We start from the raw sequence: 15352 nt of genomic DNA, 5'->3' as shown, positions 1-15352 counted from the left end.
GGGAGATTTGTTCAGAGAATGAAATGTGTGAAATCAAATATGTAAGTAAATAAATGAACACATAATAAGTGCAAAGAACATTGCCCAACACTTGGTAATCGCGCAACAATATTAACTCCCTCCTCTACCTCTATTACACCTGACCACCCCTAAAGGTAGAGAATGAATCTGGTTGGGCAAACCAATAGTAATAGCCTATAAGGAGATAATTCTGGTCCTATAGGAAGGATCATTGTTATCCTGGAAACTACAACCATATGGCAGATTTCAGACTTTCCAGATAAGAAGACAGTTCTTTGAAGAGACTTTTGTTCACTTCTCCCTGCCAAACAGCTAAAGTTCTTTCTGCGACTTATAAAAGTGATCCAGAGGATTAAACAGAACCCTGGTACAATTAGCTGTACTTTCTCGTAAGGAGCAGTTACACAGAAGAGACACTAGACAACTTCTGGCAGATTGTTTTCAGGCCAGAGATGGTAAGGATACATACTGCCCACTCTTTCCACAGGAATTCACACCAATGGTTTGGATGGAGTGAAGGGGAATGTGAGGGAAGGCACAGGGGCAATTATTTTCTGAGTTCAGCCCACACAGTGCCTAGGGCAGAAGAGCCAGATCAGAGGTGGGCTCACACATTTGGCCACCCACTAGCTGTGTGTGTTTGTGTTTAACTAGCTTGCAAAATGTTGAGCTTCCTTCATCCTGTGGTCATTCGGCAAGGATGTTCTTGTCAGCAAAGAGCAGCAAGAGCCAGGTACCAGAGATTTCCACGAATTCGTTTCCTCAATCCTGAGATCAGGTCTGGTTTCACTCTTTCATGGGGTGGGGGTGGGGGAGCATTTACAGATATACCATAAGCTCAATAACAAAATGGAAATGACAGAAGAAGGTCAGTGAACTTGAAGACAGATCAGTAGAAATTATCTAGTTTGAACAACAGAGAGAAGAAGATTGAAAAAAATCAACTGAGGCTCAGGAACCTATGTACAGTATCAAAGGTCTAGCATTTGTATCACTGGAGTCCTAAAAAGAGTTAAGAAAGACATCGGTACAGAAAAATAAACGTGAAGAAATAATAGCTGAAAACTTCCCAGATGTAATGAAAATTATAAATTTACAAATTGAAAAACATTATAATCCCAAACAATATAATCTCAAAGAAAACTAAGCCTAGCGGTGCCTGGGTGGCTCAGCCAGTTGGGTGTCTGCCTTTTGATTTTGGCTCAGGTCATGTTCTTGGGGCCGTGGGGTCAAGCTCCAAGTCAGGCTCCATGCTCAACTCAGAGTCTGCTTGTCCCTCTCCCACCCCCTCTGCCCCTCCCCTTGCTCGTGCATGTGTGTAACCGCACTCTCTCTCTCAAATAAATAAATAAAATCTTTAAAAAAAATAAAGGCGGGGCACCTGGGTGGCACAGCGGTTAAGCGTCTGCCTTCGGCTCAGGGCGTGATTCCCGGCGTTATGGGATCGAGCCCCACATCAGGTTCCTCCGCTATGAGCCTGCTTCTTCCTCTCCCACTCCCCCTGCTTGTGTTCCCTCTCTCCCTGGCTGTCTCTATCTCTGTCAAATAAATAAAATCTTCAAAAAAAAAATAAAAATAAAAAAATAAAAAAAATAAAGGCATAGAGTTCGGGACATACAACAGTCCCAATTTGTAAATGACACGATTGTAAACATAGAAAATCCTGAAAAATCTATTTAAAAAGCTCTTAGAACTAATAAATGACTTCATTAAGATTACAGGACCCAAGCTTAATTTATAAATATCAATACTATTTTTATATGTTGGCAATGAATAACTGGAACCTAAAACTTTGGGGGGGAAATTGTTATTTACATAGCTCAAAGAGAAACATGAAATATTTAGATATGTCTAACAAAATATGTGCAGCTTTAACATGCTGAAACCTATATAACGCTGATGAAAGAAATCAAAAAAGGCCTAAACAAATGGAGATATATACCATGTTGATGGATTGGAAGATTCAGTTTTGTTAAGTTATCAGTTCTCCACATAGAGATCTTTGGACTTAAACAATCCTAATCAAAATCTCAGCATGATTGTACAGATATCAACAAGCTAATTCTAATATTTATATGGGACACCAAAGGAACTAGAATAGCCAAAACAGTTTTGAAAAAGACAAATTTGGAGCACTTACACTACATGATTTCAAGACTTATAATAAAAGCACAATAATCAAGATAGTGTGGTATTGACAAAATGATAGGCACATAGATCAATGGAACAGTATAGAGTCTTGATTTAGATCTACACAAATACGGTCAACTGATTTTTCACTACAGTGTAAAAGTAATTTAATTTAATAACCTTTCTAGGTTATTCAACAAATAAATCTGGAATTGTTGGACGTCCATACACAAAGAAATTAATCTCAACCTATGTCTCAAACTTTATACAAAAATTAATTCAAAATGGATCATAAGCCTAAATGTAAAGTGTAAGACTCTAAAACTTTTAGAAGAAAACAGAAGAAAAGTTGGGGAAGCTTAGATTAGGCAATATCTATATTTCTTAGATATAAAGCATAAACTTTAAGGTAGGAAAAATCAGATAAGTTGGACACCATCAAAATTTTAAATTTTTGTTCTGAGAAAGATACTGCTGAAAGGATGAAAACTTAAGTTACAGAGTGGGAGAAAATATTCACAAATCACATATCTAACAAAGTTCTTANCATAACGCCGGGATCACGCCCTGAGCCGAAGGCAGACGCTTAACCGCTGTGCCACCCAGGCGCCCCAATATCTATATTTCTTAGATATAAAGCATAAACCTTAAGGTAGGAAAAATCAGATAAGTTGGACACCATCAAAATTTTAAATTTTTGTTCTGAGAAAGATACTGCTGAAAGGATGAAAACTTAAGTTACAGAGTGGGAGAAAATATTCACAAATCACATATCTAACAAAGTTCTTACATCCAGAATATTGAACAATTCTCTAAACTCAAAGGTAAGAAAGCTCCAATGGGCAAAACATTTGAACAGACCCTATACCAAAGAAAATCTATAAATAGCAAACAAGCACACAAAATGATACTCAACATCATTAGTCATTAGGAGAATGTAAGTTGAAACACAATGAGATACCACTGTAGAATGGCTTTTTACTTATAGAATGGCTATAATAAAAATTTTCTAAACTGATAATAGCAAGAACTGGCAATGAAGAGAAGCAATTGGATGCTTTATATGCTGCTAGTGGTAATGGAAACTGGTATGGCTGTTCTAGAAAATTTGGCAATTGCTATAAAGTTAAGCTTATACTTACAATATCACCCAGCAGATTTCGCTCTAAATATTACCCTCAGATCCTCATAGGGAAAAACAGAGCTTTTCCTCTATGGTCAGGAACAAGACAGGGATGTCCACTCTTACTATTTAACATAGTACTCGAAGTCTTTTATTTATTTATTTATTTATTTGACAGAGATAGAGACAGCCAGCGAGAGAGGGAACACAAGCAGGGGGAGTGGGAGAGGAAGAAGCAGGCTCATAGCGGAAGAGCCTGATGTGGGGCTCGATCCCATAACGCCGGGATCACGCCCTGAGCCGAAGGCAGACGCTTAACCGCTGTGCCACCCAGGTGCCCCAACATAGTACTAGAAGTCTTAGCCTCAGCAATCAGACACAGAAAGAAGTAAAAGGCATCCAAATCGGCAAGGAAGAAGTCAAACTGTCAATACTTGCAGATGATATGATACTCTGTGTAGAAAACCTGAAAGACTCCACCAAAAAATTGCTAGAACTAATACATGAATTCAGCAAAGTTGCAGGATANAAAATCAGCAAGGAAGAAGTCAAACTGTCAATACTTGCAGATGATATGATATTCTATGTAGAAAACCTGAAAGACTCCACCAAAAAATTGCTAGAACTAATACATGAATTCAGCAAAGTTGCAGGATATAAAATCAACATAGAGAAATCTGTTGTATTTCTATACATGAATAATGAAGCAGCAGAAAAAGAAATCAAGGAATCGATCCCATTTATAATCGCACCAGAAATAATAAGTTACCCAGGAACAAACCTAACCAAAGAGGTAAAAGATCTGTACTCTCAAAACTATAGACCACTTATGAAAGAAATTGAAGAGGACACAAAGAAATGGAAAAACATTCCATGCTCATGGATTAGAAAAACGAACATTGTTAAAATGTCTATACTACCCAAAACAATCTACACATTTAAGGCAAACCCTATCAAAATAACACCAGCATTTTTCACAGAGCTAGAAAAAACAATCCTAAAATTTGTATGGAACCAAAAAAGACCCCGAATAGCCAAAGCAATCCTGGAAAAGAAAAGCAAAGCTGGGGACATCATGATTCTGGACTTCAAGCTGTATTACAAAGCTGTAATCTTCCAGACAGTATGGTACTGCCACAAAAATAGACACATAGATCAATGAAAAAGAATAGAAAACCCCAGAAATGGACCTGTAACTATACAGTCAACTAATCTTCAACAAAGCAGGAAAGAATATCCAATGGAAAAAAGACAGTCTCTTCAACAAATGGTGTTGGGAAAATTGGACAGCCACATGTAGAAGAATGAATCTGGATCACTGTCTTACACCATACACAAAAATAAATTCAAAATGGATGAAAGACCTAAATGTGAGACAGGAATCCATCAAATTCCTTGATGAGAACACAGTCAGCAACTTCTTTGACCTCAGCTGTAGCAACCTCTTACTAGACATGTCTCAGGTGGCAAGGGAAACAAAAGCAAAAATGAACCATTGAGACTTCATCAAGATAAAAAACTTCTGCACAGTGAAGGAAACAATCAACAAAACTAAAAGGCAGCCTATGCAATAGGAGAAGTATATTTACAAATGACATTATTCGATAAAGGGTGGGTATCCAAAATTTATGAAGAACTGGTCAAACTCAGCACCCCAAAAATAATCCAGTTAAAAAATGGGCAGAAGAGGGGTGCCTGGGTGGTTCAGTCAGTTGAGCTTCTGGCTGTTGGTTTCAGCTCAGGTCATGATCTCATGGGTCATGGAATTGAGCCCTGCATTTGGGCTCTCCACTCACCAGGGAGTCTGCTTGAAGATTCTGTTCCTCTGCCCCTCCCCCAACCCATGTGTGTGTGTGCTCGCTCTCTCTCAAATAAATAAATAAGTCTTTTAAAAGAATGAAAGAAAAGAAAGGAAAGAAGGAAGGAAGAAATAAAGAAATGGGCAAAAGACATGAATAGACATTTTCCAAAGAAGACAACCAGATGGCTAACAGACACATGAAAAGACACTCAACATCACTGGGCATCAGGGAAATGCAAATCAAAACCACAGTGCAAATCAAAACCACCTCACACCTGTCAGAATGGCTAAAATTAACAACACAGGAAACAACAGATGTTGGCAAGGATGCAGAGAAAGGAGAACCCTCTTGCACTGTTGGTGGGAATGCAAACTGGAGTTGCCACTCTGGAAAAGAGTATGGAGGTTCCTCAAAAAGTTAAAAACAGTGTGGAGGTCCCTTAAAAAGTTAAAAATTGAGCTACCCATATGACCCAGCCATTGCACTACTGGTTATTTACCCCAAAGATACAGACGTAGTGAAGAGAAGGGCCATATGCACCCAAATGTTCATAGCAGCATTGTCCATAATAGCTAAATCGTGGAAGGAACCGAGATGCCCTTCAACAGATGACTAGATTAAGAAGTTGTGGTCCATATATACAATGGAATATTACTCAGCTATCAGAAAGAACGAGTTCTCAACATTTGCTGCAACATGGACGGCACTGGAGGAGATAAAGCTAAGTGAAATAAGTCAAGCAGAGAAAGACAATTATCATATGATTTCTCTCATCTATGGAACATAAGAACTAGGATGATCGATAGGGGAAGAAAGGGATAAAGAAAGGGGGGGTAATCAGAAGGGGGAATGAAGCATGAGAAGACTATGGACTATGAGAAACAAACTGAGGGCTTCAGAGGGTAGGGAGGTGGGGGAATGGGATAGACTGGTGATGGGTAGTAAGGACGGCACGTATTGCATGGCGCACTGGGTATTATACGCAACTAATGAATCATCGAACTTTACATCAGAAACCAGGGATGTACTGTATGGTGACTAACATAATATAATAAAAAAACATTAAATTAAAAAAAAAATAGAACTGCCCTATGACCCAGCAATTGCACTACAAGATATTTACCCAAAGGATAAAAAAATACACATTTGAGGGGCACCTGGGTGGCTCAGTCATTAAGCGTCTGCCTTCAGCCCAGGGTATGATCCCAGAGTCCTGGGATCGAGTCCCGCATCAGGCTCCTCTGCTGGGAGCCTGCTTCTTCCTCTCCCACTCCCCCTGCTTGTATTCCCTCTCTTGCTGGCTGTCTCTCTCTCTGTCAAATAAATAAATAAAATCTTTAAAAAAAACCAAAACAGTAACTATACAACAGAGAAATTGAACAATGTTTAAAAAAAAAAAATACACATTTGAAGGGATACATGCACCCTGATGTTTATAGCAGCATTATCAACAATAGCCAAACTATGGAAAGAGCCCAAATGTCCATCAACTGATGAGTAGATAAAGAAAATGTGGTGTGTGTATGTGTGTATATATATATACATATATAATATATATGTTATATTATATATATGCATATTATCCATATATACACACATTATATTATATATATGCACATTATACATATATATAATGTAATATTACTCAGCCATCAAAAAGAACGAAATCTTGCCATTTACAATGATATGGATGGAGCTAGAGTATATTATGCTAAGTGAAATAAGTCAGTCAGAGAAAGACAAATACCATATGATTTCACTCATATGTGGAATTTAGGAAACAAAACAGATGAACATATGGGAAGGGGAACAAAAAGAGAGAGGGAAGCAAACTATGAGAGACTCTAAAAGATAGAAAATAAGCTGAAGGTTGATGGAGGGAAATGGGTGGGGGATGGGGTAAATGGGTGATGGGTATTAAGGAGGGCACTTCTTATGATGAACACTTCTTAAAATGTAAGTGATGAATCCCTAAATTCTACTCCTGAAACCAATATTACACTCTATGCTAACCAACTAGAATTTAAATAAAAATTTGAATAAATTAATAAATAAATATTACCCTTGGAAATTAAAACTCTTGATCACATAAAAACCTGGGCATTAATATTTATAGAAGCTATTTATAATGGCCAAAAACTGGAAGTAATCCCAATGTCCTTGAATGGGTAATTGGATAAACAAACTGAGTTATAAATGTTCAACAGAGTCTTTCTCAACAATAAAAAGAAATGAACTATTGATCAAAGACTTTATGCTTAGTGAAAGCAGCCAGACTAAAAATGTTTTATCCCACAAATTTCATTTATGAGACATTCAAGAAAAGCAAAACTATAGGGACAGAGAACAGATCAGGGGTCACCAGGGGCTGAGGTGGGTGATTTGTCTGACCACAAAGGGGAAGCATAAGGGAAGTGTTTCAGGTGAGGGAACACTTGTTTGTGTTGATCATGATAGTGGTTCTACAAGTCTATGAACTTGTCAAAACTCACAACACTATATACAGGATAAAAATTGAATGTTACTGTATGTAAATTAAAAATAAAAGAAAGCTGAAGCAGCTATGTTAATATCAGAATATAAGAGCAGAAATCAATAAAATACAAACCAGAAAAACAATTAAGAGTATACATTTAGCCAAAAGCTGGATCTCCCAAAGGGTTCAGAAAACTGATAAACCTCTTGCCAGACGATCAAGAATAAAGACACAGGGGCGCCTGGGTGGCACAGCGGTTAAGCGTCTGCCTTCAGCTCAGGGCGTGATCCCGGCATTATGGGATCGAGCCCCACATCAGGCTCCTCTGCTATGAGCCTGCTTCTTCCTCTCCCACTCCCCCTGCTTGTGCTCCCTCTCTCGCTGGCTGTCTCTATCTCTGTCGAATAAATAAATAAAATCTTTAAAAAAAAAAAAAAAGAATAAAGACACAAAGTATTGATATCAAGAACAACAAAAGGATTATCACTATAGATGCTACAGACATTAAAAGTAATATAAGGGAATATGATGAGCAACTTTATGCCAGTGAATTTGACAACTTAGATGAAGTGAATAAATTCACCGGAAGACATTAACTGTCTACGCTGATAACTACCAACAGATAACCCGAATAGCCCCATATCTATTAAAGATATTGAATTGGAAGGGGAGGAACTTCCTATAAAGAAAATTCCAGGCCCAGCAGAATTCACTCAGGAAAACTGCCGGAGATTTATAGAAGAAACAATACCCACAGGCCCTTTTGGAAAATAGAAAAGGAGGAAACACTTTCCAGCTCATTTAATTATTCCATAACTTTTAAAATATCAAATGGAGAGCAGTGCTTTCATTACTTACAAGACCCCCAGATCGAAATCATTGCCCAAGAATTCCTCCAGCAGACTTGTATCCAGCACCGGGTTCTCCAGAGTGTCACTGGGCCCCTGAGCTGCAAAGGCAAATTAAAAATCTTGAGATTCATGAAGATTTCAGAATGGCTAGCATCTAAAAACACTGACATGCCTGCACCCAAGAATTTTAAAGCAAGTAAATAGTACAATACGTTCATTGAGAGTGTGATCTTTCTTCCATTCAAGTATTTCTTTAGAAATCTCTTTAGGTCGTGATTTAATGAGCACTAGGTATTATATAAGACTGATGAATCCCTGACCTCTACCTCTGAAACTAATAATACATTATATGTTAATTAATTGAATTTAAATTAAAAAAAAAACACTCTTTAGATGTTACTCTCCTCCAGTAACCTTCCCGAACTGTCTAAGGCTGGTTTAGGTGCCCTTTTCTTGTGTGCTTCCATTAACAGCCTGTGCTTTGCCTTATGCACTATTATAATTGTTTGCCTTTGTTTCTCTACCTAAAGTCTTTAAGAGCAGGGACCATGTCCTTCTTATAGTACCCACAAGAATATGTGGTATAAAAAAGGCAGCAATAAACATTTGTGGATGGATGGATGGATGGATGGATGGATGGATGGATAGTTGGATGGAAGGAAGAATGGATGGTTGGTTGGTTGGTTTGTTAGTTGGACAGATTATTTCCAGTTAAGTTCATCAAGCAGTGTCTCGCTTCACATTTTTGTTAGACTTCCTAAAACGTAACACAATATTTTTGTCCTTTTTCTTAGTTTAAAAAAATGAAAATAAACTTACTAGTTTCTTTCTGATCATAATAAAGATGCTAGAATTTAAAAAGAATGATAAAAGAATATAAAACACAGGAATAACTGATCAAGAGGACAAAACAATATTTATTTGTAGATAACATGACTCTATACCTAGCAAACTCAGGAGAAAAAATTGGCAACAATTAGAAATTATCAGAAAATTCAAAAGAGTAGCTGATTAAAACTAAATATAAAAACAACCAATCTTATATATATCTTATATATAAAAAAACAACCAATCAACAATTACAATCAATATAGTGAAGAGGATTCTATTCAAAATGACAAAAAGTATAAAATACCCAAATAAATATTTAGGAACAATATTTTTTTTAAAAGCTAAAAAAACTCTATGAGGGGTCATAAGAAGAGATTTGAATAAATGGAAAGACACTGATCTTAGGCTAAAAGATTCACTATCATAGGGGTGCCTGGGTGGCTCAGTTGTAGAGCGTCTGCCTTCGGCTCAGGGTGTGATCCTGGTGACCTGGGATCGAGCCCCACATCAGGCTCCTCTGCTGGGAGCCTGCTTCTTCCTCTCCCACTCCCCCTGCTTGTGTTCCCTCTCTCGCTGGCTGTCTCTCTCTCCGTCAAATAAATAAAATCTTCAAAAAAAAAAAAAGATTCAGTATCATAAAACTTTTACTAGACATTGTTTAGAACATCTGCCAAACCCATATATTCATTTTCTGAGAACTTTCTCCTTGTGAAATAGTCTCCAGCAGCCATATTTGTAACACAACCTCTACAGGCACCCAAATCAGGAAGATCCAATCCATTGGTTGATCAGTGACCAATTCCATTATTTCTCCTAAGAATCTGAACTAGACTTTAGAGCTAGTGGTTGAGATTGCATGTAATAACTAAGGCGAACTAGAGTGATAGTTTAAATATTTCCATCCCATTAACCCAGGTCCTTCCTGATTTTTTTGTCCTAACTGAAGCCTGGTTATTCGATTTTCACTCCAATTACATGACAAACTCTTGGGTATACCCAATAAACCCTTTTGAATTGGTTTGTGTGTTACCTGAAATTAAATAATCCCCAAGTTAGTGTTCTGAAATTCTTCTGGAAAAATAGCAAAAAATCACCAGAAAATTATGGAGGAGGTAAATCTGAGAAATTCACACAAGGACATATCAAAGGATGTAGGATATATCTGGGATATATCAAGAAAAATCACATATACATGTAATGTATAAGGACTTTTAGTACACAATAAACAAATCCTTTGACACCAGTGAAAAAAGATTTATTATTCAATAAAAGTCTTGGGGAAAACTGGTTAGACATATGAGGGAAAAAATCTGGATTATTTTCCTACTTCCACACCTAAATTCCAGATAGAGAAAAGATTTCAACATAAATAAATAAAACCATAGAAAGAAAATATGAGTTAATATTCTTATGATCTTGGGATAAAGGTTTTTCAAGCATGGCATGAAAGCCAAAAACTGTAAAGCAAAAGATTGATAAATTTCACTTTCTACATTTTTTGATAAGGAAAGAATTTTTAACATTTTATTTTGAAATAATTTCAAACCTACATAGAAGCTACAGGAATTTAAAGGAACTCACTTTTGCCCTTCCCTCATATTCACCAATTATTAACTTCGTGGAGTTTTTGTCCAGGTATGATCTAAATATATAACACCTCAACTTTCTACACCCCACACTACTATCCCTCATGTAATCCAGTGCCTTGTATCCCTCCCAGGGGCAAGGTACCTTCACATTCAGATCATTGCACTAGTTGTAGGAGAGCCATTGTATGTTTAACTTTTGGCTTGCTATCTCATTCATTAAAATAAAATTTAAAAAACCTTGAGCACCTCCCAAATGAGAAAAACTGATGGATGCCAGAGATAGATGGAAAAGAGGGAGGAAGAAAGAGAAGAGGAGGGAAAGAGCAGAGAGATCACCAACTCTTTTCAGTTACATAAACTGAGCGAAAAGGATGGAAGATATCCTTTAACGTTGTGATGGTCAGAATTGACCTCATAGTGGCAATTTAGTTTTGAGGGAGACTTTGAAGAAAGGACAGGATGGAGATGAGCAGGATAAGACACATTCATTCTCTCACTGATTCAACCAATACTTATTAAGCACGTACCAAGTACATGCCAAACACTGTACAAGGTTCTGGGGACACAGCAGACAGGAAAAAAAAAAAAAAAAAGACAAATTCCTTCAGAGGGCCTGAATTCTCAGGGAAGGAAAGGGGCACCGGTGGGGATGGCGGAGGACAGATGTGACATATGAGAAACAATAAATAAACAGGATTTTTTCACATGAAAATGAAACAGAGTGGTGTAAGAGGCTTCAGGGAGATAGAGATCCTTTTCATTGGGAGGGCTTCCTCAGAAAAGAGCCAGCCATGCAAAGACTGAGGGCTAAGAATGCAAGGCAGAGGGGAACAGTAAGGGCAAGAGAACAGGGGCTGTTTGAGAAACAATTTCAAGACGGCTAAAGCATAGGAGCACAAGAGAGGGGGTAGGAGAGGTTGGTCAGAGCAATGGGAAGGTTTTGGAAAGTGATATGATATGCTTCACATTTTTAAAAGTTTTGCTCCATACAACGTTCCTCAAAAAATTAAAAATGATCCAGCAATTTCACTACTGGTTCTTTACTTAAGGAATATAAAAACACTAATTTGAAAAGATATATGCCTCCCTGTGTTTATTGCAGCATTATTTACAATATCCAAGATACGGAAGCACCCTAAGTGTTCATCAATAGATGAATGGATAAAGAAGATGTGGTATATATCTACAATGGAATATTACACAGCCATAAAAAAGGATGTGATGATGCCATTGGTGACAACATGGATGGACCTAGAGGGTATTATGCTAAGTGAAATAAGTCACACTGAGAAAGACAAATACCATATGATTTCACCACGTGTGGAACCTAAAAAAACCCAAAGGAATACACAAACAAAAAGAAAAAAATGAAGACGTTTATTCTGGTTGTTTGGTGGGAAAGGACTATAAAGGGATAAGAAGGGAAATGAATTTGAATGCCATCCCAATTGTCCATGGGCATTCAGAAGTGGTTTGGATTTCTTACTCTGAGCTAAGCCAAAGGAGAGGCACTTTACCTGACTCATTAATCCTCATAACAGCCCGAGGAGGTAGACACTAATATCCCCAGTTTACAGAGAAAGCAAAGTGATTACACAGGTTAACGAGCTTGCCCAGGGTCTCACAGCTAGTAAGTGATATGCGAGGAAACCAAGCAGGCTGCCCTGATTCCTGAGCAGGTGCTCATCCCCCTCCCCACCATCACCACCCATCTCACGCTCCAACGGCAGACAAGACTGACTTGCGTCTACTACTTCTTTGGGCTTTGGTCAAGCTGGTGGCTGCGAGAAACAGATGGAAGGAAGAATCTGCTTAACTTCCCACTGAAGCCCCTGCTCGTGTCCCATCTGCTTTATACAGCACGTGTGCATCCACACACACACACACTCGGCCCCAGGCAAAAATTGGAGGTGGGCCACAGATGCTAAGACCTGACCATTGTATCACTTGCTTTATATTGCCTCCCCTCCCCCACCACCATCCCCAGGCAGAAATAGGAGATGGTCCACAGCTCCCAGGACCTGCCCCGTGTGGCATGTCCAAACACCTTAATGAACAAGGAGAGATGATCCCCCCACCCCGAGTAGCCAGCTTTCTCTAGGACTCCAAAATCACATCTGTGCCTTCCAGATTCAAAGGAAATTACTCAACAAGATAAATCCATAGTGTCAGATAAAATTGTTTTCAGGAGGCTTTACACACACACGGAAACTCTTAAATGACTGTTAAAATAAATCTCATGCTTTTAAAAATAATCGCTTAGCTATAAATGTCTTAAACACTTATTTATTACACCCAAACCTGCAGAGATGGCATTGTTGGGCATCCCACCCCCTGTCAGCGAAGCTCGGTTTCAAGCTTTGATCCCACCCTGCTCTACATTTGTCTTTTGTGGCTGTCACAGTCCTGCTCAGAACAGGAGAAGCTGCCAGGCCTCCTGGGAGTGCCAAAGAACTGCCCCCTTTATCTATCTCAGAAAGAAAGCCCTTCTTCACCCTAGTTCTCTGCCTCCCCTTCTAGGTTCAGGGACAGCTGCCACATGGTAAGCTGTCCTGTTGCTCTTGGCCTTGGGCAGACAAGAAAAAAGCACATAGTTAGAGGATCAATCCACCAGGGAGTATCACAGACAAGCCCAAGTTGAATCCACAGGCCTACTAATAGACATACATACACCTTTGGGGAAACAGTGCTCCCCAAAGGTATGAGTAGGGTACACACCTCGGGGACCTTGCTTCCTCCATCCGCGTGTCCATCCACCACCCACTAGTCCTTTCTTGTTACCATCTGATAGGCTCTGTTCCCATATCACCTTCCTCAACCCAGATGTCCTCTGTACCTTCCTTTATCAACTCTCACCTTTTGTCACATAACATCACTGCTCAGAGTATTCAGAAAACAGCCAAGATGACAAAATTTGTTTGTTACAATAACTCTAGGTTTTTAAAAGATTCTAAAAAGCAACAGTGAGGATCCCCCAATGGTTGCCCTTTGGATTTAAACATAAAGATAGTTTCCCTCTGATACACCAGTGTTCATGAGAATTTTGAGCAGAAATGTTCATAAATATTCCAAAGAAGAAGGAGGAGGAAAAGAAGAGAAGACAGAGGAGAGGAGGAGAAACCAATCACTCCCCTTCTCTCATTTGCTAAGGATATTTTGTCTTGAAAATAAAGTTGGATTTTAAATCTAATGTTGGTGTTTAGAGCCACAGACAATTCAGAGTTAGATGAGCAAATATGACATTTCCGAACATTAATTCACTAATTGTTTCATTCATTTATTCAACACTTACTTAGTATCCACTATGTGTTCAGGAATAAAATCAGAGATGAGTTCACAACCCAGTGAGAGGCACAAGAAAATCAGCTAGAGCAGTACGTGGTGTTAAGTGTTAGGACGGCTGTAGATAGGAATACCTGGGACCGTTCGATTAGGCTGGCTTGGGTGGGGTGGTAGTGGCAAGGACTCCTTGCAGGTGACACTTGAGAAGGAATTTTCAAGGATAAATAGATGGTTATTAAGAAAAAATTCTAAGAACAGGAAAGAGCATGTGCAAATGAATTCTAAAACTCAGCAGCTGGACTTCTGTGGAAATGTGCCAACAGTGTGGCAAGAGCCAAGTGACAAACATATATGACCTGAGATCGATGCCTGTTGTGGCCCCCAGGGAGAGCTGGATGCACTTCTGTTTCAGCCGTTGTAGCCCCTGTGTGATGCGTGTCTGTGTCTCTGCACTGTACTCTAAGCTTCTCTAGGGGAGAGACTGCCTCTTTTTGTACACATCCCAGAACAAGGCCTGGAACCTTGTTAGACCTGATTATTCAACAAAAATTGCATCTGTTGGATAAGTAATAAAATTTGAATGAATAAATATGATTATGAATAGCAGGTGTATCTAGAGAAACTGGCAGACACCAGATCATGAAGGTTCATAGGTATCAAGGTAAGGAATTCATCTTGAAAGTTATGGAGACATTGAAACATTTTCATCAGATGGATAACATGATGAGGTTTATAGTTTTGAAAGGTCATCCTGCTTGCTGTTGGGAGATTAGGCTGAAGCTGAGAGGAACAGAGCAAAGAAACTAGTCAAGGATACTGCCAATATTAGCCTTCCCTCATTACTCAACACACAAGCAAACGGCACCTGCTATGGACCAGGCAGAGTGCCAAGTGCTAGACACACAAAGAAGCCTTAGTAGTTAAAGGTCTTGGTTCTACAATCAGGCCTGGGTTCAAATCGGACTCTAGATTTGTGCAACCAGCTATGCAACCTTGGGCGAATTATCTGGCCTCTCTGTGCCTCACTTTCCTTATCTGTAAAATGAGTATAATAAGAGCATTGACCTTACAGTTATTGTGAAGATTAAATGAGCTAATGCAATTAAGATACTTAACATAGTTCCCAGCTCAGTCACTACTACCCTTTGTCATTACTATCAGTTTCTGTGCTCAAGAAGTTCATAGACCAATGAGAAAGACTGACATAAACACATACCATTGCATTATGATATGACAATGAAGATGTA

General features: G+C 38.8%; 1 protein-coding gene across 1 annotated transcript in view; it reads right to left on the bottom strand.

Moving 5' to 3' along the window:
• Positions 1 to 15352, bottom strand: part of MYRFL (myelin regulatory factor like) — a 119202-nt gene that overhangs the window by 82511 nt on the left and 21339 nt on the right. The window contains exon 2 of the mRNA XM_019802729.2: positions 8411 to 8501. Within this exon, the coding sequence (XP_019658288.2) occupies positions 8411 to 8501 (91 nt within the window). The remainder of the gene's footprint in view (positions 1 to 8410; positions 8502 to 15352) is intronic.

The sequence above is a fragment of the Ailuropoda melanoleuca genome, chromosome 15 (assembly GCF_002007445.2).
Source record: "Ailuropoda melanoleuca isolate Jingjing chromosome 15, ASM200744v2, whole genome shotgun sequence".
Classification (NCBI taxonomy): domain Eukaryota; kingdom Metazoa; phylum Chordata; class Mammalia; order Carnivora; family Ursidae; genus Ailuropoda; species Ailuropoda melanoleuca.
Note: the sequence above shows the minus strand (reverse complement) of the source record. Positions and strands in the feature narration are given on the sequence as shown.